The 23,865-nt window shown below is 42.9% G+C and overlaps 1 protein-coding gene across 1 annotated transcript; it reads right to left on the bottom strand.

Moving 5' to 3' along the window:
- Window positions 1-541: 541 nt before the first annotated feature.
- LAS1L (LAS1 like ribosome biogenesis factor) lies at window positions 542-12,185 on the bottom strand. Its single transcript, XM_030967409.1, has 13 exons — window positions 11,963-12,185; window positions 11,185-11,310; window positions 10,924-10,993; window positions 9,720-9,801; window positions 8,423-8,614; window positions 7,790-7,836; window positions 7,312-7,421; window positions 6,907-6,992; window positions 5,808-6,023; window positions 4,453-4,588; window positions 3,499-3,878; window positions 2,426-2,567; window positions 542-921 (listed from the first exon to the last, which is right to left on the bottom strand). Exons 1-13 carry the CDS (start codon window positions 12,157-12,159, stop codon window positions 831-833), a joined length of 1,875 nt encoding a protein of 624 aa, XP_030823269.1. The 5' UTR covers window positions 12,160-12,185; the 3' UTR covers window positions 542-830.
- Between the last annotated feature and the right edge of the window lie 11,680 nt (window positions 12,186-23,865).

The following is a 23,865-nucleotide window of genomic DNA, read 5'->3' as shown; positions in this document are numbered from 1 at the left end:
TACACTTAAACTCCTGGCAGTTTTGACAGGTAACTGCAGAAGCCTCTTAAATTCCAATAATACAGGTAAAGAAAACTGAATTTAGGAAAAACTATCTGGAAGCCATTTTTCTCAACAACTTTGCAGCAAGCTACTTGTTCAGTCCTTTTCTGCAGTGATCACACCAGCTCTCAGCAAATACCACAGCATTGGTTATGAATATCAGGAAAATCATGAACAGAAGTAACATGAAGCAAAACACTTCAATCAAAAAGAGACAGTAGTGGCTTCAAGACTATCACTTGAAAAAATATCGTGACAAAAACATTTCAAAGTTATTTACATATCACATTCAGCCATGCTGTAGCTAGGATTGATCCCTGAAGCTTCATGTGAAATCCTAGACAGGTGAAAACTGTAGCACAATCTTATCCTGGCACAATCACTCCACCAGGACAGTATCAGCATCAATGAAATAAGAATGGATCAATCAATAGTCTCACTATTGGGCCAGAGGACACCTTCCAGAGTGAAAACTGAGGAACAGCACCCACGAGCAAGGTTTGCCTCCAGTCAGTTGTATTTATTTATGAAAAAGTTAAGGAACATGGAGGGATTCTAAAATACTCTTAACTCTATTTGGCAAACTTCAACTGGTTAAGCAAGACATTGGCCACTGCACATGCAACTAAAAACACAAGACCTTTATAAAACATTGATTTTACATGGTAAAAATCAATAAATCACAGCAACAACAACTTCTCCTGGAGTGACTATTTTCCCACCATCATTACTAGATCTTCCATGCCACTTGTGCAATACTAAAAGTCACAGAGCACTCTGCTGCTGTCTCAGAAAAGTTGAAGGCCACTTTTTATTTTATGGAAGTCGTTCTGGGTCCATAACAATCCTCCTGTCATGGGAATATTCAATTCTGCAGAGCTGTGAGGAGGAGAATAAAGCACATTAGCAGTGGGCTGGTTTCTACATAGAAGAAAATGCAAACAGTCAAGAAAATCTGCCTCGGGGAAGTCAGACCACCTTTCTAACACCACATGTCCTTTGGCAAATGGAGGAGCTGCTATGCAAGGGAAGTAAGAGTAATGAACAAGCTGCCATTGTAGCACTCCTGATGAAACCTGGATTGTTTCCAGGCACAGCTACAGGAATAAATTAGGTTCTGCCCCTTTCTATTTGCGGTAGCAACAGGTTTTCCTCATGTTTCTTTCTAAGATTTTTTTTTTCCCTTGGCATCCTGCCAGGCTGTAATCTGAGTGGAACAAACTGTCTGCCCCTTTCCCCAAACAAAGAGGTGCAGAAACAAACACATGTTACTTTTGGCCTGGTAGGTGCTTTCTCATTTTCTACATGAGTATTTTCTAGTAATATCAGTTGCATGACACATTACACTGTTTAAAAAACAGCCTGAAATTTACAAATCTGGCTTGTAGCTTTTTAGAATTAATATACTATCAGTCCTCACCATTACTAAATCATATTTCAAAATGCAGTCTAGGGCATCTTTCTACAAAAGAACAGGATGTTACTGATAAGGGAAGGTCAATAATTTGATGCCAGGGAGGATGACCAAGAGGATGGAGAAAAATGGAAGCCCTTCTCAGATTTGAAACTGAAAGCTTGGAATCTGAACACAACTCTAATATGTGAAAATATGAACATGTGCAACATTTCTTCAGTGAAGTATATCCCAGGCTGCATGATTCTCAGTCCTTCATATTGCTACCAGATTGAGCCCACCAACCACAGAAAGGAATCAGTGATTAGAAGGTTGTCCAATCAAGTGTTAAGGAAAATAACTAAAATTCATTTACATTCTGAAGCATTCCTTGGATTAAAATACTAGGAGATGGGTTTATATGTGTGTCATGAAACTAATTTGACAGCTTATAGCATTTAAGTTCCTCTGACTTCAAAGTGTGAAATAATGAGCCTATTAAAACATTTCAAATGAGCTTCATTTAGTAACAAAGATGATCTGACTTGATAGAATGTCCCTGTTATTTCCAGAACAATCTGTGTTTCTTTACTGAGGTCAGATCTGCAGTTCTAAATTACTAGTTACAGCTCTAAAAGGTCCCTGGGCACTGCCAACATATTGAAGATCAAAGCCCCAGCTAATAGAAACTTCAATTTTCAAGCCTGCTGGGGCTGTGCTGATACCTGCTAAACAGCAGTATTTCATAATCCTTGGAATGGTTTCTTTTAAAACAGAGCAGCAGGAGTGCAGATAGCAATATTAGAAGATGGTGTGCTCAAAGGATACCAGTAGGGTTAGGTTTAGAGACAATAGTAGATATTTTGGTCAAACTATTTAAATAGAAGTAAAAAGGAAACCTCAGCCCTAATTTTTCACATGGTATAAGGCACAGAGAGAGAAATGCATCTCATGGTTCAGGGACAAAGTCCCACCCACACCATTACTCACTTTGTACTGAGAGGCTTCCACTCATCCCTCACTGGCTGATCAAGCAGGGACATCATAGAATAATTATCCAACATGAGACCATCAGGGTCATCTGTCTGACCTGGGAGTTTCCCAAGAGGAAAGTCTTTCCATCGTACTTCATCTAGATAAAAACAGTACAAAACAAGAAGTCTGAGTTTCCCAAAGAGATTTTTGAAACACAAGATCACCCTCCCCCAGTCCACAAATACTGCCCCCTGCAACTCAGCCATTCAGCAAATGATCTGCACCAATGTTACAGAAGCAGAGGACAATTTTGCTTCTGTTCTCAAAACATCCAGTTCCAACAAGCTGTCCACATCAGCATATTTAAGATGTCTCTTTTTTTTCTTTTTTTACTTGAGAAAATTTCCCAGTGAATGAAGTACAAGAGTTCAGTCTTCTAGGGGCTGCTTTTTTTCCTTTAAATGTAATTTTGACTCCAGCTCCTCTCCACCAACTTCCTCCTCCTGTGTCTGAGTCCCTCCACGACTCAGAAATTCTTAGCTACAGAGACCTCCAACCGCAATGAGAAAGTACAGCTACTGTAACAAAGCTAACAAAACACTGGATATGCTGATTATTCCTTCTAAAACCCTGTATTGCTCCTTTCTTTTGTTTGCCACCATGTCACAACAACCATTTTTCCAGAGCATGGAACTTAGGTTCACAGACAAACTGTGCTTTCAAATATCCCCAAGTCTGACAAACAGAAGTCCAAGAATCTGTATTTTCTTCACCATTCTCAGCTGGCATATATGCTGTCCCATCAGCTGGATACACTGAAATTTTAAAGAGTTTGGAAAAGCTTAATAAAAAATAAATAAGACAGTAATAGCATACTCCTGGAAAACACACTCTCAGTATTTTACAAGCTTAAGTGAAATGACTCCTGAACATAAACAAAACACTGGAAAACCCACATTTTTCAGTAATTTGGCATTTAGATGACTTGGAAGCACAGTTTAATTGTGGCAGCCCCAAAGGGCTGGGATGTGTTTGCACTTCAATTAACATTTGTCAGTGATGAACATGGTCCTAGAGTCACTTTTTACCTGCAGTGATCTGCCAGGCAGACCCTTGCAGTGCTGCCCTTTTCTCAGCAATGGCCACCATGGTACCAGAATGAGCAAGTCCTTCCAAAGCATTTGCTTCAGTCACCATCTCTTCTTCCTCCTCTTCCACTTCCTCTACACCATTGTCTCTCTCTGGCACATCTTCTTGTTTCTCTACAGTCTGCCCTTGATTTTTAACCTGATTTTCTTGCCTGGCTCTCCACTGTAAGCTCTCTATAGTATAAATTGGCTGTTCACTGCCATCTGAAGAGAGGCCTGGACTGGACAGAGGGGCCCCTCCTTCTGTGTAAATGGAAGCAAGGTAGAGCAGGTTCTTCCGAGAAGAACGTGGCAAGCGAGGTCTCATGATGGTGAGGATCCTAGAGAGGAAAAAGGCAACGGAAAAGTCTTAAAAGGGTTGGTAAATCGTCATCTGGAGTCTTTTTTGCTTTTAAGTGTTTGTTTTCTCCAGCTGGCTCACATAACTCATCTAACAGGCAAAATCTGATTATTCCCTGGTCAGTGGATGCTGGAATACTCTGTCTTTGTGATTAAAATTAAGGACTTGGGATACTTCTAACTGAATTACTGCTTTACTGTTTTCTTGTATAGAAGTTAGGAGCTGTGGTAAACTCCTATCACCTGAATAAAGTCACATCTCTACCAAGTCACTTTGCTTCTGAACAGGTTGCTTCTTTAAATACCTCCCCAGATAACTTCTGCTTTCATTTGGAAGGTGCAATCCTTTAAAATTCTTTCCCTTCTTCTCTTTGTGTGCAGTCAATGGGGAGGTGAATAGCAGCAAGCATGGCTTTATATGCACCCGTTACAATTTCTACAAGATGCAAAGAAAGGCAAGGGAATGCAAGTATAGCTCAGCATATTGGTAGGGAACCAAAGCTGTTACAGAGCACTGTTTGCTGTCCCTTTTCTAGGTCACAGCATCAAACTTACAGCTGAAGAAGATGTGGGGTTGCCCAGCAGGGAGCTTGCAAGCAACTGTCAGTCAGTCTTATCCACTGCAAAGGAACTTTATGGAGGAACAGCTCCTTCACAGACACCTGCTTGTTACACTGTTGTTTTTTCTTCCCTTCAAAGATAATGAAAACAAAAGGGTGCTCAAAAGTCATAAAAAATATACCCTTCGACCCTCTGCATTTTTACTGGAACCCATCCTCAAATAAGCTGTCATTTTAACCCAAGTGCACAGCCAGATGTACCAACCAAATACAACACCAAGGTTGTTACAAAGGACTTGACAACACAGGGACAGCTCAGGTAGCTCCACGAGACCTGAGCACAAAGCAGTGCAGACATTCCCAAGCTGGCCCTGTGAATGTCACAACAGACAGGAAAGCCACAAGAGGTGTTTGAACAATATTGTCCCAAATAAATGCAGGGTACTGCATCTGGGACCCAGTATCATTCCAGATAGCTCTGCAAACAGAAGATTTAGCAGCTGGGAACCAGCAGCATTCAGGATCTTGGTACATCATAGGTATGCTCAGCACTGACTGAAAGCACTGAATCTTAACCTATGACTGCCTGAGATACTGCCAAAATCTTTGTGCAGACCAGAGCAAAACCTCTGAGCCAGACCAGGAGAGGACAGAAGAGGCACCAAAATTAAGAGGTAAAAACCTCTGCAAGGATACACAATGTCACAGTATAAAAACCCTGTCAGCAGAAACCTGTGACACTGAATAATTAAGGCCCTTCAGTGCTCATCTCTGGAATGAAACATAAGGTCTGCTAATTTTAACAGTTCTAAAGAGTCAGGAACTGAAAACAAAATATTACTTATTACATGTGTGTAAGTTTAGAAGGCATAAAAATCCTGTGATAGGAGGATCAATAAAGGACAGCAACACTATTTAGTATTTTATAAAGGCAGGCTTCTGTTAAGGGAGAAGAGAACTGGGAACAGGATCTCATAACACACCACATATAACAGTAGCAGATAGCATATAAGGATGTTATTTCCTACATGTATTGATATCTGGAGAAATTAGCAGTTAATGGCTTGGTCCTTCCTGTGAGAGATTTGCTTTTCTTATACTGAGGAGGCTGCCGCAAACTTATCAATAACAATTTCAAATTTTTGCTAAGAAATACATGACATGCACAAGTTGCAGGTGAAAAGTCTAAGAAATGCAACAATAAAAGCTTTATGTTCACATGACAAAATGTACTAATTAGGCTACTGCACTTTATGTATAAAGGTCCCACCACTTTACTAGGATAGTTTAACACTAGTACAGAAGAAACTCTTATGCTTTTTTAAACAGAGAAATTGCAGACACACTCACCAGCATTTACTTTGGCAATGCCAGTCAGCAACTCAGAAATCCAGTTGATCAAGAACTGAGCCCGGAGTTCTGAAGAGTCAGAACATTCCTTCAGCTCTATAAACATTTTCTCTATTAGGATCTGTGTAAAACTTCGTGAAAGGAGGCCTGACAGCAAAGGCTGCCAAAAGCAGTAAAATGCTGGGGGAATTTTGAATTGCCATACCTCTTTATTTGCTGCAATGAGAAGAAAAAAACAAATCAGCCAAGACAGAAATTGGTGTTTTGTAATGTTTTTATGGAATACAGGTGAGACTTGCTCCAAACTAAAGAGGTTTGTTCTCAGATCACTGATTCCAGGATATTTCCTGAAGTCCTTGCTGAAACTATTATTTTTCTTATGCTAGGCAAGTAAAATAAGTAGCAATTTGATAATTAGCACAAGAAAATTATTAACACAGGAAGATCTACCTGTTTTGATAATCTCTTTCCAGTTTCACCTTATTTCACACATAATTAAGAGCTATTCTATGTAAAAAATATACTGCAAAGAAAAGGTTCACTGAGCAAAGCAACAAAAACTGAAAAAGCTTTAAAATTTTTCTACTGATGGAAATTTGAGAATCTTTCTTGGAAAGTTCCTTGGCTGTGAAATAGGGTATTTATTTATTTTCATTCTCTCTAGGTGCCTAGTTCTCCTGCAAACAATAAATGCAACTCCACAGATATGGGCAGCAGCTTGGAACTAAGATGCAGCTGGTGAATGAGGCTCAAAAAACCCCATCCATTTTGATTTGTTTCAAATCTTCAGTGTAGAAGAGAAACTAGTGTGAGTTCCTGAAATCAGCAACTATTGCAGAAAAGGGTAGAGATGCAAGCTTTGAAAGATATTTTGGCTAGATATTCAGTGCTGAAGAGCTATCCTTCCATCCCAAAAGTTTTATGCAAAAGCAGTAGCTAAGCATGGCCATAAGGGGTTCTGGAGAACAGGACAAAAGATGTTTAAGGACCCAGATATAAAAGAAATATGCAGCCAATTAGAGAATTGAGAAAAAAGGAACAGACTTTGTCATAACAATAGCTATGCATTTTCTACTTGAATGATGCATGAAACACTCACCTTCATACTTGATATTTAGCATCTTCAGACAATCCATCTTTGGGATGAGAAAGCCATCACTGAGAAGAGCTTCAGCCACTGTTGCTCTAGAGCAGAGAGTTTATAAACTTATTACTGACACTCACTCCTTTATGTATCAAAACACCACCTGCCCCAGTTCTGAAACAAGTTTGACTGACCCAACACCTGGAACTGTGAGGAGGGAATGGAGAATTTTTTGTTTGAGAGACCTGGTAATGCTGTTCTTGTATGGCATATATATTTATATATATATAAGACGTTGAGGAAATTGACTAATTGCTTTCTCCATGATCAGCTACAGGACACCATGAAAAGGCAATTTAACAGGTCTACAGCCCAGTTCAGCACCATACCTTCCATCTCAGTTCTTTACCAGAGACATACCTGTTTTCCTGCATCAGGTCTTTGATCTGAGCCAAAATCCAGTCCAATTCTGAAGAGGAATCAGACCACAATTCTCGAGACTTTGAAAGAGACGGCATAGCCTGCATTACCTGAATGAAGGAAAAATTCAAGCATGAACAGAAAATACACTCCCATGACAAAGACATTATTGCTATGACAAGAAGATGCCTGTGCCACTCCATCACCAGCACCTGAAAAAGTTCACAAATGTTCCCCTTTCTTGGAATCTCCAATAAGCACAGATCTCCTTTATAAACCTGAACAAAGTGCCCACATTAGGAACTGTCAGAGCTCAAATTGCTTGTTCTCTGTAGTGAAGTCTTCCTTTGGCAAGCCATGTATGACAACACTAGCAAACAGATCTGAGCAAGGAACTAAGACAACAAGGAAAAGAAAACATATTGCCCAAGAAAGAAAAGAGAATTAATGAAAGTGCTGATCATCAGAGTGCGCTTACCCGGAATTGCTCATTCTTGTAAGATATCAGAACATCTCTGACTTTTTCTAGAAATAAACATAAATATATCATTTAAGCAGAAGATCAACTATGTAAGGGAATTTTGTATCTAAAGAAGCTGCTTAATTTTGCTAAATTAACACTCAAGGAAGGCGTCAGTCAAATGAAGTCAGCAATTCTGTTGAGACAACACACTGAAGGCTCGCAAAACTCCCAGACTTTTCCAGCAACATGAATTTTCTCAAGTGGGGTTGAACCACGATTTCCATGTTTTATCACTAACAGTAGCCAAAGACAGGTAAGTTGGATAAACACAGACAGCTAAAAACCAAATTCCTAGATCAGTGCAGGAAGAAATTGTTCCCACATGCAGTTTATATCATGATGCATATTTGTATTCATTATACTTGCATTTTGCATCAATTGCAGCAGCATTACAGCTATTCACAAAGTACTAAAAATTTGGAGAAACACTACTAAACCAGTCAGTCAACACCAGGATCTACCAAGACCCAAAAAGGAATCCCAAAACCTGAGCTGAAGGTATATCTTTATGCTAGAAGATGACACATTTAATCTGCTTTCTTTAGCATATCCAATCCTTATATCTGCTGTTGTTCTAGGAACACCTACCATGGAATTCCTTGTGTTTCTGACAGGCCTCACGCTGTGGGGTTTGAATCTCCCATGCATCACCATCCATATCTGCATTTGCTTCCACCTCTTCCTGCTCTTCTTCCTCATCCTCATCTTCTTCACACAAGTTATTGCCCAGCTGACGGTTCCAATACATCTTTCGTAGCCACTCCAGCACAACATCGCAACCTAACAGAGAACAGAAAACATCTTCTCAGTCAGGATTTCTTTGTTATGGCAAAAAATAATAGGTGACATATTGCTAACTTGAATTATGAAAATAAATGCTATTAATCATTTGATGAAAATACAAAATACTCCATTGATGAAAACGTTAACAAGTTTAAAAAATCCAAACAAATAAAACCCCCAAAACCAAACCAAAACCAACCTCCAGAAAGAAACCAGGAAGGAAAAAACCCCAATCCAGTATCACAGACATAGTAACTACCCATCATATTTTTTGGGGGGAAAAAATTATTGGACACTGCTATGGCACTGCACCTTGCTCAAGCTAGGTCAAATTTAAGAAGCAGCTAGGTCCCTGCAGTGGCATACAGATGAGAAAAATCTATCAATGCTTTAGTATCACCATGGTCAACACAGCATCTACAACAATAACAGATTTTTTTTTTTGTGCAGGGACTACATTATGCTTACAATAAATAGAATGGAAAAGAAATGCCTTTACTTCCATCAGCATTTTCCCAATTCAATCTAAGGACCATGCTGAAGATTATTTAACCGGATTCTTAAGCCTTCACCTAAAATTTCCAGGAGTCTCTTTAAATGCTATGAGCTGGTCATTCACTCAGGCTTGGAGTATCCATATTTCTCCCTAAATAGGATTTAAAAGTCTTAGGTATCACTAAACCATCAGAAAAAGCTTTTAACTATTTCCCCAAGATGAACTTCCTGTGCTGTAAAAAAGCAAAAGCACCAAACTGTTGCAACCAGCTGTTGTTGTTTCGAGTAATTTTTTCGGGGACAGGAGAAAGCCTCTGAACATTTGTCCTGTGAGGAACCACAGGACATAGGTCAGCTATCCTGACAGGGCAGTGGCAAATCCTCCCAGAGTCTGATATCACAATTCTCCCTGCCTGTCCTGCAGCACCCCAAAATGGAGGCAGGGGTGCTCCCCTCAGGGCCTGCAGCTCTGGCACTGCCACCCCAGACAATGCGCCTCAAAGCCAGCCCTGCCAGTGGCAGCTGCTGGTGGCACTCACTCACTCACTCACTCACTCACTCACTCACTCACTCACTCACTCACTCACTCACTCACTCACTCACTCACCCTTGCGGCACAGGGCCAGCCGCGGCAGCTTCCCGTGCGTCAGCTCGTGACGGAGATCCACGACCCACACGGGGATGTCCACCTGCAACAACAGCCAGCAGCTGACCCCCTGCTCCACTGCACCAGCCCTGCACAGCTGCACAGAGCCTCCACCAGATGGGAACAGCACATTCCTGGCCACTCCTGCGCTGTAGTTCCCCTGCTTCCCACTTCAGGAGTGGGCCAAGATCCCCCAGCTCTCTGACGCCACTTCTCCTGTGGCCTAGGATCCATACAAACTTCTATTTTACAGTTCAAGTCCTTCAGTGCTACATGCAACAAGAGATTTCTTTTTAGACAGAGGTGTTACATGTAATCTAATGTAACTGTCTCATCTATTTAAATACAGTTTAATTGCTTCTCATTCTGGATAACTATGTATCAAAGACACGAATAATATCACATATAATACTGAAATTTATAATTTTCATGCAGTTTTTTGCGGCTTTCCTGAGGACAACTACCTTTAACTATGCAGGACCTTTGCTTTTAAGCTTGATCAGTTTTAAAAAGTGAGAAGCAGAACTTTTCTCAAAAACCCAGGAAAAAAAAAAAAATCAATTCATCATTCCCACACAGGGGCCCAAACATATACAGAAGAGTCTCAAATACTGTCTATCCTTCACTGTTAAAACTTGTTCAGTCCCAGGTATGATGCTCAGTGCACCTGGCAGTTAAAGGACTCAAGTTGGTGCTGCTACTACAATTACAGCTTGAACCTTTCCTCCTCCACATGAGAGGAAAAGCTCACCTGAAGAAAAAGAGATGAAAATACCTGCAAATGGATGGATTTTATGTATAGCCTTGCTTGTCAAAGACCAGGATTTATAAACCACAGATTTAGCTCTTTTTCCTATCTCAGACACCAAGAAAGCAAAACATGTGACAGTGTGTCAAGTGGGACTACACATATGTAAATCCAAGAATTCTGATCACATGGAATTCAAAAATCTTTAATGATCATCAGCCTTTGCTACTCTTATTGTGACTTCAAAGAACAAATTTTATATCCAGTTGCAATAAACCTGTTTAAAACTTTGCAGCTGGAATAAACAAGCCTCTATATCTGTTATTTTGGTTACAAAAGAATGATCCCCCACAATTTCATTCACTCAGTGTTGTTAATAACGTGTAAATTATCAAGCAACTTTAATTCAATAGTTACCTCTCTCGCTAATTGTCTCAGAGGAATGCTGACAGTCTTCTGCTTCCTTTCTGTGATCAAGTTGACAAATCTGCATGGAGGTTACAGAAAAAATAAATTACTATCAAGAGCTGCAGAGAAACTTGGAACTTCTGAGACAAACTCCCTGTGTACTATACAATGCTGTGGTCCCAGAGATGCAAAGTGAACTCAGACACTGTGGAATAATGACATGTGCCCAGGTCTTTCTCTCAAAAGCACAAGGGCCTTGAGAGCCCTCACCTTACAAGGGCCAGCCCATAAGACAGGATGAGCTCGTGTGACTTCAATCTGCCAGATGAATCGAGGACCTTACAGCGAATCAGTTCTGCCGTGGAGTCCACTGCAAGAGGCATTTTTGGACCGTACCTGGAGGCATAGGAAAACCAGGTGAGCAGGCTCACACAAATACACTCACCCTGTAAAAAGGGCAGCTTTCCCACTACATTTCGTGCTCTGTAGTACATTACAGCCTAAGAAATGGTATGCTGAGACAGCATCAAAGGCTCTTTCCAGAAGGGTTCTATTGGAACGGAGCGGTTACACGGTTACTCCTAAGCACACGTTAAGTGAATATTTACTGACACACCAAGCACATAGACAAGATGCTTTACCTAGGCGTGTCTTGTGTACGGATGCAGCAGAGGCAATTTAAGGGGCTTGGATATGCTCACTGCCAGAGAAATCAGCCCGTGAACTTGCGGGCATGCAGGGCTTGTGCCTCCCCTGCTCCCACGGGGCCACCGTGCTCCTGGCATGAGCTGCGTGCCCGGAGCCTCCCGCGATGAAGGAGCCAAACAAGACGGGGCCGCCTGCCCTGCTGCACCGCCGGCCTACCCACACAGCCCCGGCCGTGGAGCTGCTCCGACGGGGAGCGGCGCTCGGCCCCTCGGCCGCCCCCGGGCCCAGGACGGCGAGGGCTGGGCACAGCCGGGGCTGAGGGCACAGAGCGGCCGCTCCAGGGACACCGGGCCGGCCCCGAGCCCCGCATCGCTGCCCGCCCGCGGCGCGCGGCCCGTACCGGCTCTTCCACGCCGAGACGCGGTCCAGCGCGTCCTGCTGCAGCCGGCTGTCCCCGCAGTACAGCCCCACCATCACCTGGTCCCACTCCGCCCGGCCCCTCCACGCCACCACCGTCCGCAGCGGCTTCAGCCGCTTGCGGGCCGGGGACGAGCTGGGCTGACCGCGGCGCCCGGCCGGGCCCGCGCGGGCCGCCATGCCGCCAGCGCCGCTCCTCGCCCCGCCTCCCCGGCCCGCCCTGCCCGGCCTGGCCCTGCCCGCGCCGCTTCCGCTTCCCGCGCCCGCCGCCCGCCCTGGGTGCGGCCGCCTGAGGCGAGCCCGGCCCCGCGCGTTCTGCGGGGGTGCGGCGGGGCTGGCCCTGCATCCTCTGCGGCCCCCGGAGCTCGGGGCCAGGGCGTTCTCCCTTTGTGCATGCGGGGAGCTGAGGGGCGGCGAGATGTGTCCTGAATCGGAGGGAGGGAAGCCTTGCGAGGAAGCACAGGACCATCCCCAATAGCCACACTGTGTGCAGGATCATCCCCAGAGCCACACCGTGTTCAGGATCATCCCCAAGAGCCCCGTGTGCCCCATAATGTTGTCCAAACGCTTCTTGAGCTTTGTCAGCCTCGGTGCTGTGACCGCTTCCCTGGGGATTCTGTTCCAGGGCCCAACCATCCTCTGGGTGAAAAGTCTTCTCTCAGTAGCCTGCCGAAACGTCGCCTGACTCAGGTTCATGCCATTTCTTCGAGTCACTGGTCGCGAGAGTGAAGAGATTGGTACCTGCCCCTCCACTTCCCCTCGTGAAGAGCACTTTTGCCTCCTGTAATGGAAGTATCAGTAAAAAGAACATATTCTTGCAAAACAGCTTAGGATTTTTCAGTAAAAAATTACTTCACACATGCTGACCAGTTCTGCTAACTTGAACTGACCCGTGAATCAGCATGGAGTAAATACAGCTCCCCCTCCTTTTTTATGTTCCCAGCACTCCCCAGTGTGGAAGCATGAGGAGTTGCTTGTCACTGGGAAACATCAACACAGCTTCATACAGCACAGAAGTGATGGGGAGATGGGACCTGTGCTTGGCAACATGGCTTTGCCAAGAAGGTGAGAGTCCTTCCCTTCTCTAGACCACACTTCTGTCTCATGGAGTCCCTTAATTGAATGTTTCCCAAGCAAGAGGAGCACTATGAGGCATTTTGCTTCCATGCATGATAAGGGAAAAGCCCTGCTGCCTGCTGGTATTGCCCATCATGAGAGCAGTTTGTGGTGTTGTTCCCTGATGACTCCAGTGCAGCCCGGGAAAGGAAGGGGCTTAGGCTTATCTGTGCTTATGACTGGCTCCTTTGGCCCTGCTGGGGAGCTGGTAATTATAGAATTATAGAATGCAGTGAGTTGGAAGGGACCCACAAGGATCACTGAATCCAGCTCCTGAGATCATTTTCCAAATGAATTTTGAACTCAGACAGGCTTGATAGTGTTTCTCTCACAGCCCTGATTAGATGCCTCAGGTAATAACATCATTAGTAATAATGATGAAGCCAAAGCACCCATGGTGTTAATGCAGTTTGTATCAGCTTGTCGCTGACCATAGATAACTATTTGAGTAACTTGGAGTGGTGAAATCACATCTTCATGGTTCCTGTTCCTTCTGCTAACTGCTGTAAATTGCACTTTACAGTTGCATCATAGATGCAAGGTGTAAGTCCCTCTGACTGTATTTTTTTCTAAAAGGTTTCCTGTCTGACTGTTCTTGAGCTTTATGAACTAGAAACCAGCAATTTCTAAATGCACGGAACAGAGCCATGGTACTCTGACAAAGACTTTCCATACCCTAGTAGTTTTACTTTAGTGAGTGTCTCAGGCTCATCTCCATTTGGGAGATTTCTCAGCATAATTTAAACTGCCAGTCTTGCTGATGCTGCTTAAATGGAGAAAACATAGACAATAGAAATAAAGTTATTTGCTACTCTCTCCCTTCCTACCTTATTCCTGTCTAGACTTCCAGAGTCATAGTATCATAGAGTATGCTAAGTTGGAAGGGACCCTGAAGAATAATTGAATCTAAGTCCTGGCCATGCACAGGACCATCCCCAAGAATCCCAATAAATGGAGTCAAACTTTTCTGTAAATTTCATTTACACAAAACTTCTTCAATATTCGCAATCTTTCTTATCTCAGACTCCCTTCAACACTGCTGTGAGACATCCTCCATAAGCTCCTGCAAAATGCTGATATCTGCTCTAGAATTAGCCCCTTCCAGGTACTCCTTACTGCTCCTCCAACTTGGAGCTACTTGTGTGCGCTCTGCTAACCCAGTGCAATAGCAATGGGCTGGAAGTATATCACAAAATCACAGAATATTCTGAGTTGGAAGGGACCCACAAGGATCATTGTGTCCATCTCTTAAGAGAATGGCCCACTGGGGATCAAACACACCACCTTGATGGTGTTAGCATCATGCTCTAACAAACTGAGCTAATGCCAGGTTCTGTATGGTTATGAGGACATGAACTACCCTGGAGCCAATTAGTCTGTTTTACCTCATCCCTTGTCTTCTGGATACCACCCTACACCTTCCTCTTCCTTGCCTTTGTATTAACAGGTTGGGAAGGACACAATGTCTAACATTCATGCTGTGCATCACTGGTACAAGTAGGACCTGAACCCTAGAACCTTCCCTTGCCTCTGAAACTGAAACTGAAAACTGATGTTTGCTACAGATTGTGATAGAGTCTCTGGGTAAAAGTCACTTGCTCTAACCCAAACCCTGAAAACGTGGCCTTCTCCTTGAAATCCATCAACCCATGGCATAAATTTTTAGATGTGCCTGTGCAGGAGGAAAATTCGAAGAAAACTTTGCCAGGGAGATCTTTTCTGTGACTCATCTGTTCTAGGAGGGGAGAGTTTCTTTTTCATGTCTCAGCTGGGAGCGGTCCATCCTCCAGTTCCTCAGCAGGCCAGTTTCTGATGTGTTTCTGAGCCTGCACTAACACAGAATGTGCTGGGCCAGGGAGGGAGGACTGTGCTCTCTGTCAGTGATTTGAGGGGAATCATCCTTTTTTAAAATATGCCTTTCTGTCTCCCTCCCCCACTTCCCTTTTTCCTCCTTCAGTGTTGCCACCTTGTAGTATTTTAATCAGAGGAAGCAGATATATCAAGGAAGTCAATGGCAGGGGCGAGGTGGGTGGGGGGGGCAGAGAGGAAGAGGAGGAAAATCACATCACAGCCCAGTCTGCCAGTGTAAACACTTGATGATTTCCTGTTATTGTAGCCTAAAATGTACCATGACATCATTTGCAGGCCTCCCAGAATCACCCAGAAGGAGGAAAAGCCAGCATTCCCAGCCCGCCCCCAGCGTGAATCCAGGGGATTCAGACCCTATAAGGCAGTGAAGCTCTGCAAGCAGCAAAGATAGTGTTTTGAAAGCTTTCTTGTTCTTGGCAATGTGGAAATTTCACAAACAGGAAAAACTGCTTTTACTTTTCCTAAAGGGGAACCGTTTATGCTTCATGAAATATTAATGCCTTGAACTACAGTTACTTTAGAGGCAGAGCTGAAATACGTGAAATGTTTTTAGCTGAGGACAAACACAGGGAAACCCCTCACCAAAATTATATCAGTTTATCATTACCAGACACCTACTTTTTTATAATACCCACTTTAATTCCAAATCACTCTCCACACAAGGCAGTTAAGTCAAAAGCTGTGAATTATATAAAAGAGTACAAAATGAAATTAATCTGATCATTTTGAAAGGTGAAGCTAGTTCTCAATATAGCAGATATTGTCAGTGAAATGTTCTTCCTCCATTTCTGAGCATTAAATAAATTCCTGGAAAGTGAAGACCCAGGCTCTGTGGAGCCTAGCTGCACAAACTATCCTAGAATTTGAGTCAAAAAGTCAGATTTCTGTCTCAGTTACAGTTAATCACTCAGTCTGCACCACTGTAGGGAAGAACAGAATCAGGTTCAGTGAGATGGGCTCTCGTAATTTCTTTTGAGAAGGACAATACCTAGGCTGATTTCACAGCACATCCTTCAGCTGCAATCTCTTTGGGCAGACTTTCACATGACCACAGAGGGATATCTGCAAAATCTGGGTTTTTTTTTCTAAACAAAGTTAAAAACTTCATAAATACAGTACTGTATATATAATAATTTGGCCTCATACCCTCCCTTGCACACCTGCCAACTACCTGACATGTCAGTAATTGCAATGTAACTTTTTGTTATTGAAACAAGAGAAACCAGTGTTTTCATGTTATATGTAAGGAAAATGAGACACTGAGATTAAATGAACCTGTATTCTACAGAATAAAATTAATTGTCTTCATCTGGGTTTAAGCCAATCCTATGCCTCCGGATAGTATCAGAAAATTAGATTTGTTTAACCATAAAGTAGACTTGAAATTCTGAAGAGAGTCAGCCTAGAGAAGAATACAAGCAAGTATAGTAAATAAAACACACCTGAGACTGAAATTAAAAGGAAACAGAATGGTCTTGGAGTTTACTGGACAAAAAGTAAAATAATGTATAAATTTTGCTGGGTTTAGTTTCACTTGGACTTACTGGAATACAAAAATGGGCTGTTCCCCATGAGCTATTTTTGGATAGGAAAACCAAGATTCAATTCTTCACCATGCTGAGCTATTTTCAAAGTTATATATACAAGATAATTATCACTCATTAAGTAGTTTGCTCTTCATTCCCAATGCTGCAGGGTGCAGCACTAGGAACTGAAATGAATTTATGCGGAGCTGTGCCAGGACCCTGCATCCAATGAAGTCAAGTGCTAGATTCTAATGACAGCATCAGGACCTTTCAGATTTACACCCAGCTGTGCTGCAAGAAAGACCCCAGGACAACCAAGTGCTCAGGCACCATTGTGAGAGCTGTGGGGCGTTGAGGACTTGAATTTACTCCTGTTATTTTGTGTCGGTAGAGGGCTGAGGTAATTGAGTGGGCTTGGCAAGGCAGGAGAGGAGATTCTTCTGAGCACTGAGCTTGCCAGGTCCTTTGTGCAGTTCTCCCAGCTCTGGGATTTTTGCTGAGTATGAAATCTCGTGGCCTGCACACTGAGAGGGGAGATGGCAGCAGGGCTGTACCTGGCAGAGGATGGGTGGCCACAGCTTTGGAGTGGGGGACAGGTACCTGTGGAGCTTTGTGAGGTGTCAATGTTTATTTAAGATACTGGTTTGTGTGTTTCTAGGATATTGATCTGTGTTTGTGCGGGAGGAAATCTGGGTCGTGTACTCAGTGTGATTTCCTTCCCGCAGCACAGGGATGGCTTTCCACATGAGGCTGCTTTCACTTGGTGCTTACACACTGCAGGCTGCTTCAGTGCTCTGCATGGCAGGTTTCTTCAGGTGATTTTTGATATAGGTAGTCTTTGCTGCTAAATGTTTCCCATTTTGGCTTTATGGCATGATGTGATGCCATGTCTCCTGGGTCTGGGCAAGACAAAAATGACACAGTACTGTGACGTAGTATGATTGGGATTTATGAGAATTCTTAATCCCTTATGACAAATATGAAATAATGTAGAGAGAAGATCAGAAAAGATTACAAAGTAGAACTTATGGAAGTTCAGATTATGATATATTTGGGAGAGGACCAAAGTGTGCTTGATTCCCACTGTGTACAGAATTATCTCTCTTATAGCCAGGGTAAATCACCCAGGAAAGTAGGCAAAATCAAAGTGAAAGAGAAAGCGGAAGAGCAATCATTCACCAGGGCAGTAAAGCCAGACATAGGACTGAGTATCAGACCAGAAACAAATCAGTCTGGTGATACAAAGAGCCAGTCCAGAGGTGGCTCTTTCTACCAGTACAAATTTATTAAAAAACATTACTGAATTTGTTTGTCCCAGGAAGACAGATCAGACATCACCTGTCCATGTACCTATGGACTTATGCCAGACCAAATCTCATTTCTGCTGAAGTGTTTTAGCATTAAAGCATGAAGTCAGCAAAACTCAAAATGCCCTAGCTAATCAGACAGAAATGTCCTGTCTGCTTCAGACAAAAAGTTTTCTGTCAGCAATACAGAACTGTGTGAATACAGTATTAGTGTTCACAGAAATACAGCTTGTGTGGAAAAAAAAAATCTTCTAAAAGAAAATAAATACCTTATTTGTATTTTGTTGGTCTACTTCCTCTAAGTTCTTTAAAATGGAAATTGTCAGAAAATTCAATTGAAGGGAAACTGACAGAGTTCACATCTATGGTTTGGCATAGGTTCAGGTAATCTGGACATATATTCTGTCCTCACACTTGGCCTTTTATGTTCCCTGAAGTCAATAGGCAAGATGGGTTGGTGGTGGTTTGGTGATGTACTTCACCATTTTTTTATGTTGCAGTGGGGCAATACAAGACTTACATTTTGTTCCAAGAAAACTCAAGTTACCTTGGCAGTCTGTGCAGGCAGTGTCTGACCATGTGCTGGTTAATATGGAAGTCGATCTTCTTGTCTGTGTAGCTGAAATGAAATATTTACTTAATTGACATTGCCTGAAATGTTTATATAAATTATATTTTTATTATGTCTTTTCTATACTATACTGTATTTTACTGTATTTTTACTATAAATTGTGTCATTGTAAACATTGAGTTGAGGACGTGATGACCAATGATAAGAAGAAGTTTGCTTCTGTGCTATGCCCTACCTTGCTATTCTGTCCTACCTGTTCTATACTTATTATGCTTCTGGAAGCATTCAGCTCCTACAAATACATCAGGTAATCGGGTTAGTAGAAAATAGGAATGGACTTTCAAGAAACCACCTAGTACATATTCCTGTCTTTAAAGCGAATTTAACTGTCCAACTTCATATTTTCTGACAGTGCCAACCACACTGCAGGAAATGAAATACTAAGGTGAGGCAGTGAAAGCCCTTGGAGCTCTATGGCAAAGTGATTTCAGTTTCTAATTCTGTCCTCCACTGTCTTTGGTGGTAGTGACAAGTCTGAGTGTCCAGTCCAGGATGGGGCCTGTCTCAGTTTCTCTGTATGACTGAAAACCTCTCCAGAGCAAATCAGCTCCAAATGCAAGCAAAATCATTGTGCTGAGGTCCTATCATCAGGGGAACACAGGGAATATGTATGGTGGGGAAGGGGAAAATTCCTGGGCTTGGAGATCTTCTCAAAATATGTTTGGGCTTTTAAAACTAGTTTTGATATTACTAGCTTTTATCCTTGTCATTTTAACTCAGGGGATTTTCTTTTCTTAAGAATGAAGAAACAGAAATGGGTTAAGTGAGAGAGAAAAAATTGTAAGACAAAGCAAAAAAGTCATGGCTGTGTTTTAAAGGTAGAAGTTTGTGTTCCCTTTGAAAACAGAAAAATTATCCTGAAACCAAACAGGCATCGTTGGGACTGAGTGCCTGTTTCTTTGTGTCTGTGGCTAAAGACAGGAAATTCTGTGACACAGAACAGCCAAGAACACATATATATGTCTATGTATGTGCCTACCTGTCAATCTGTGATCTATATCTATCTATCTATCTATCTATCTATCTATCTATCTATCTATCTATCTATCTATCTATCTATCTATCTATCCACCTGTAATTCCTCTTACCCACTCACTCTGCTTGTACAAATATCCTAAATGTCTTAATTCTCTGCATTTTTTTCATCAGAGATACCATGTGTTTAGCAAAAACCTAAGAAAAATACATGATGTCATCTCTCATGCCTTCATCTGTCTGGGCTGGGTGGTGTGTTCTGAGTAGTGCATCACTGTGTTCCACTGTAGGGAAAAAAATGCTGGGTGCAGAGAGTGTGTGTGGAGTCAGGCTTGCCCAGGCGTGCACACCTCTCTCAGTCATGTAACCCTGGCTGTGTCACACCCTGTGATGTTACCAGGGTGGGAGGGAATTCCCTTCCTTGGGGGTGTGTCAGCTGAGTGGGAGAGGTAGCATCAGCAGTCCTGGATTGGACTCCGGCTCTAGGCAGCTTCTGCACAGTGAAGTTCTGGGTTTGAGTGCCCTTCATGTTCTAGCGTGAAACATGCAGCACTTACCTAGATGGCATTGCCATGGGTCAGGGTTTGGTGTTCACCTTGAAAAAAAGCTGATATTTGAGCAAGAGCCAGGAGTAATGCCATCAGTATAAAATGTTCCTGCATTGGAATAAAAATGACTGGCAACTCCCTGTATATTTTTAAAGTTTCCAAAAATAGATCTAAGTCACAGGCAAAAATGAATGGAGCTGAGGCTTAAATGGAAAGAACTGGTAAAGGATTATTTGTCTGAAATGGTTAGTGCTGAGATCATCTTCCACATTACATGCCACTACCTGGAAACATGGGCCAGATTTCTTTTCCCTTTTTATGGCTTTCTGAGCCCTATTTTCCAGTGCATTTATTCACTTGACCAAGTTTCAGTACAGTGAGGGAACTTAGTATTAGTGTTGAGACTGAGAACCCCACCCCTGCTCTGATTCTGCTCTGTAGGAGCTGGAATTCCTGGAGCACAGAGTCAGTCTTGGAGCCCTGGAGAAGCAGAAGAAAGTTAGATTAGAAGCAGTTGCTCTGTGTGTGAGAGAGAGAAGGTTTTTAAATCACAATGTCAGGTGAGAGGAAGGTCAGGGATAGCTGAGTGGGAGTAGGGGCTGACTGGAGAGTTAAACCTCTGGGGAGGTGCACTCCTCTATTCCAGGAGGAATTTGATGTTAATCAGTGAAACCTTAATGCATGGGTGATCCTAGGACATTTTGTAGAGGGGAGAAGGAGAATTTTGGGGGAGAAGGAGAATGAAGCCAGCCCCAAAACTGCAGTTTGATGCTAAACCCACCCATGTCTCTCAGGCATGGCCTGGGTAGAAGATGCTATTCTGACTGCATTTGAAACTGTCTTTCTTGGAGTTTTCTGTCCCCACAGAGGTGCCAGCAAATCTACATATCTCCTTGCTTCCTAACTTAATTCTGTCACCCTGATTAAAATCTATCTTGCTAAAAATATTTGAACAGGTTCTATTGACACACAAGAAAGTCTGGATCATTTTGACAGATAAACATGCTTACAGTAACAAGGAGTGTGGTGTAATGAGAGTAGATATGGAAAACAAAAGAGCTGGTGCTGACTAACATTAACATTAAATGTGCTTCACAGTGAGATGATTTTGGAGTTGCTCTGTTCTGGCCCAATTAACTGAATGCTTGCCAATAGCTGGAGCATGATAGGTACACTCCCGGAGCACATCCAGAAGGAATTCAGTTCACCAGATATGAGACTGCACCACGACGGGAAACAAAATGCACTGAATTAGGAAATTAACTTCAAAACCAACGTCCTGGTCTGAATTAAAAAGCTAATGTAAATGTGACTTTCTCATGCAGTTGGTGGCTGAGAAGCTGGTAATCCCCAGGAGACCTAGAGGATAGTGATGATGGGGATGTGTGAGAATTTTAACAACTATTTGTACACTGGTACCAGGTGTATTTCTATGTGTGCAGGGTGAAAATGTCAAATACACGACCCTGACTTTCCAGCTGTTCTCGACACCTATTCACCATGGACATGGACACTTCCAAATAGAGGGGCATATTTTACACCACTACTGTGCCTGAGGACACAAAGCATTGAGATATGGAGAATGAGACTCCATATTAATCTGCATCTGTTCTACAGCTTTGCAGTTGGTGGGATTTGGATCAGACTGTTGTGCAGTTTTCCCCTTTTTATGTATCATAGAGCCTGGACAAGAAAAACAGCTTTTATTCTTGTCCTGCTATCTGCCTCTCTAGCTCCTGATGCTAGCAGTGCTCTGAAGTACTTGAACTGTAACACCACAGAAGGCTTGAAAAATAAACTCTTTGCATTGACAGTTCCAAAAAAAAATCCAGGAAATTAGTCTCTTAAATTAAGAATTGAGATTGTCTGTAGAGGAATTTATTTATAAATTATTAACATAACATACAGAATTTGCACTGTTGCCTGAAGCCTTAAGATGACAACTTTGTCAGCCCCCTCTGAGATAGCCAATCTTATTAAATTACTTTGATAGCTAGTCAAAAGGAGTATAAAACCATCCAGTCACCCACTGACACAGCTTGTAGGACCAAGGAGAGCTATCTGCTAGTCTCTGTTTCTAATCTAGAGGACACTACTGCTTCCACTATCCCCTGTCATAACTGGATTTTCTTTGCAGCTGGAGGTTCCTGCTATTACAGCTCATTGTGAGTGTTGGTGACCCACGTGCCTTTGGGAGCAGTTTGATTTTAAATAGTGAAACTACATGACTTGAAAATCCCTCTCAGAAGTGTCTTCTCCCTGGTTCTTGCTCAGTAACACTCGCTTTGGTCATTCTTTGGCCTTTTCACCATCTAGGAGTGATTCTGTGTACCATTACTCCTGATTATTAAATGTTGATACCTTCAGAAAACCCCAGTGGGAATGGATGCCTTCCATCTAGGCTCCTATGCAGTGGTCACTGGTATCAGAACCATCTGGAGCCTGGTTCTCACCCCCTGAGGTTGGACTGGCCACTCCCATTCTCTGGCAGGCATGGAAGGAAGAGCCTGGTGGCTTTTGGTACAGCCTCCGAGTTCCCAATCTCTGAGTCAGAAAGGCAGTGGCCCTACATGGTCATCACACCAGTACCATCATCTTGGCTCCACACCAGCCATCTGAGGAGGCAGAGCAGGAGAGGGGGGGAAGAGAGGAGAAAGCTCCCACAGAGCCTGTTTCTTTGGGGCACTGAAACTGTGAAGATCTTGGTTGAAGATCCAAGTCACCTCCCTTTCTGCAGCAAAGCCTGCTTGTACTGCATGTAAACTATTGGCAGTCTGAGCCCTATTGAATTAAAAATTTGCTAGATTTTATGTCTACAAACAGAATTGTCCTGTTAAGAAAGTAAGATGGATAAAGAGAAGAACACCAGATTTTGTCAGATTTTGTAGATTTAATTGGTTTTTTTTCTATTGTGGTTTGTTACAGTGGGGCTTTGCTGGTCAAGACAGGTCTGGTGGATGTCCCACAGGTTTTGTGGGCTGCCTGTTGAGGAATACATTTAGTGCAGGCAGCTCAGTGTGCAGGCTCCAGTGCAGGCTGAGGATTGAGCTCAGGGACAGGAGGTCATGGACTGGCAGGGGCCCTTTGAACAATGGCACGAGGGCCTGTGGTGCCAGCCAGGTGACCAGACACTCAGAGCCACAGCAGGAGCTCATGACTCAGAATCCCAGGCTATGCCAGCACAGACTGTGAGGATGTAAAAGTGCAGGGAGTCCTTTGTTCACAGTCCCTCCCTGGAGGCACCAGGACAAACTGTGATTCTGTTGCTGCACTGTGATAAAATTACTTAAAACAACCAGAGGCCTGAGACTCTGTTATGGGAACCCTGGGATCAAGCTGGTAGGGAAAACTTGTCTGTCTGTCTGAGAGTGGGGTGTGTAGGGGGTCAAGTGGGGTCCCTACCAGGTCACTGGAGCTGCTTTTTGAGAAGGGGCTTTGGTCCCAGCACTAAAGTCTCTGGTGATGTCAGTGTAACTGCCAGAGTGGCTGCTGAAGGATCAGATAGGGAAGTTCCTTAACATGCCTCAAGGGGATAAAATGCAATGGGTAATGTAGGTGTTTTACAATTTGCTTCCAGTATGTTTTTAGCTGGCCATGATTTCTGTAAACGCTTAATGGCCTCTACACATAAACATGTGAATAAGCATGTTTCCTTTTGGAAACATATCACACCCTCAAACCTATCAGAAGAAATACCAATGGAGTTACTTTTTAGATTAGATACATTTCTCTAAAACTGAAAGTCCTACCTTGATTCTTCCCATCACCCACAGGAGTAATTTTTCTTCACTGGTTTGAGGTGGAACAGAGCAATGGGATTTACTCCACCTCCTTGCTCTAAGAAGAAGGTGCCAGTGTCAGTCTCCAAACCTCTCATTGTTCCAATTCTGCACGTATTTAAGGGCGTTTCTACA

Source organism: Camarhynchus parvulus, chromosome 4A (genome assembly GCF_901933205.1).
Source record: "Camarhynchus parvulus chromosome 4A, STF_HiC, whole genome shotgun sequence".
NCBI lineage: Eukaryota > Metazoa > Chordata > Aves > Passeriformes > Thraupidae > Camarhynchus > Camarhynchus parvulus.
This window is presented reverse-complemented; position numbering and strand designations above follow the sequence as displayed.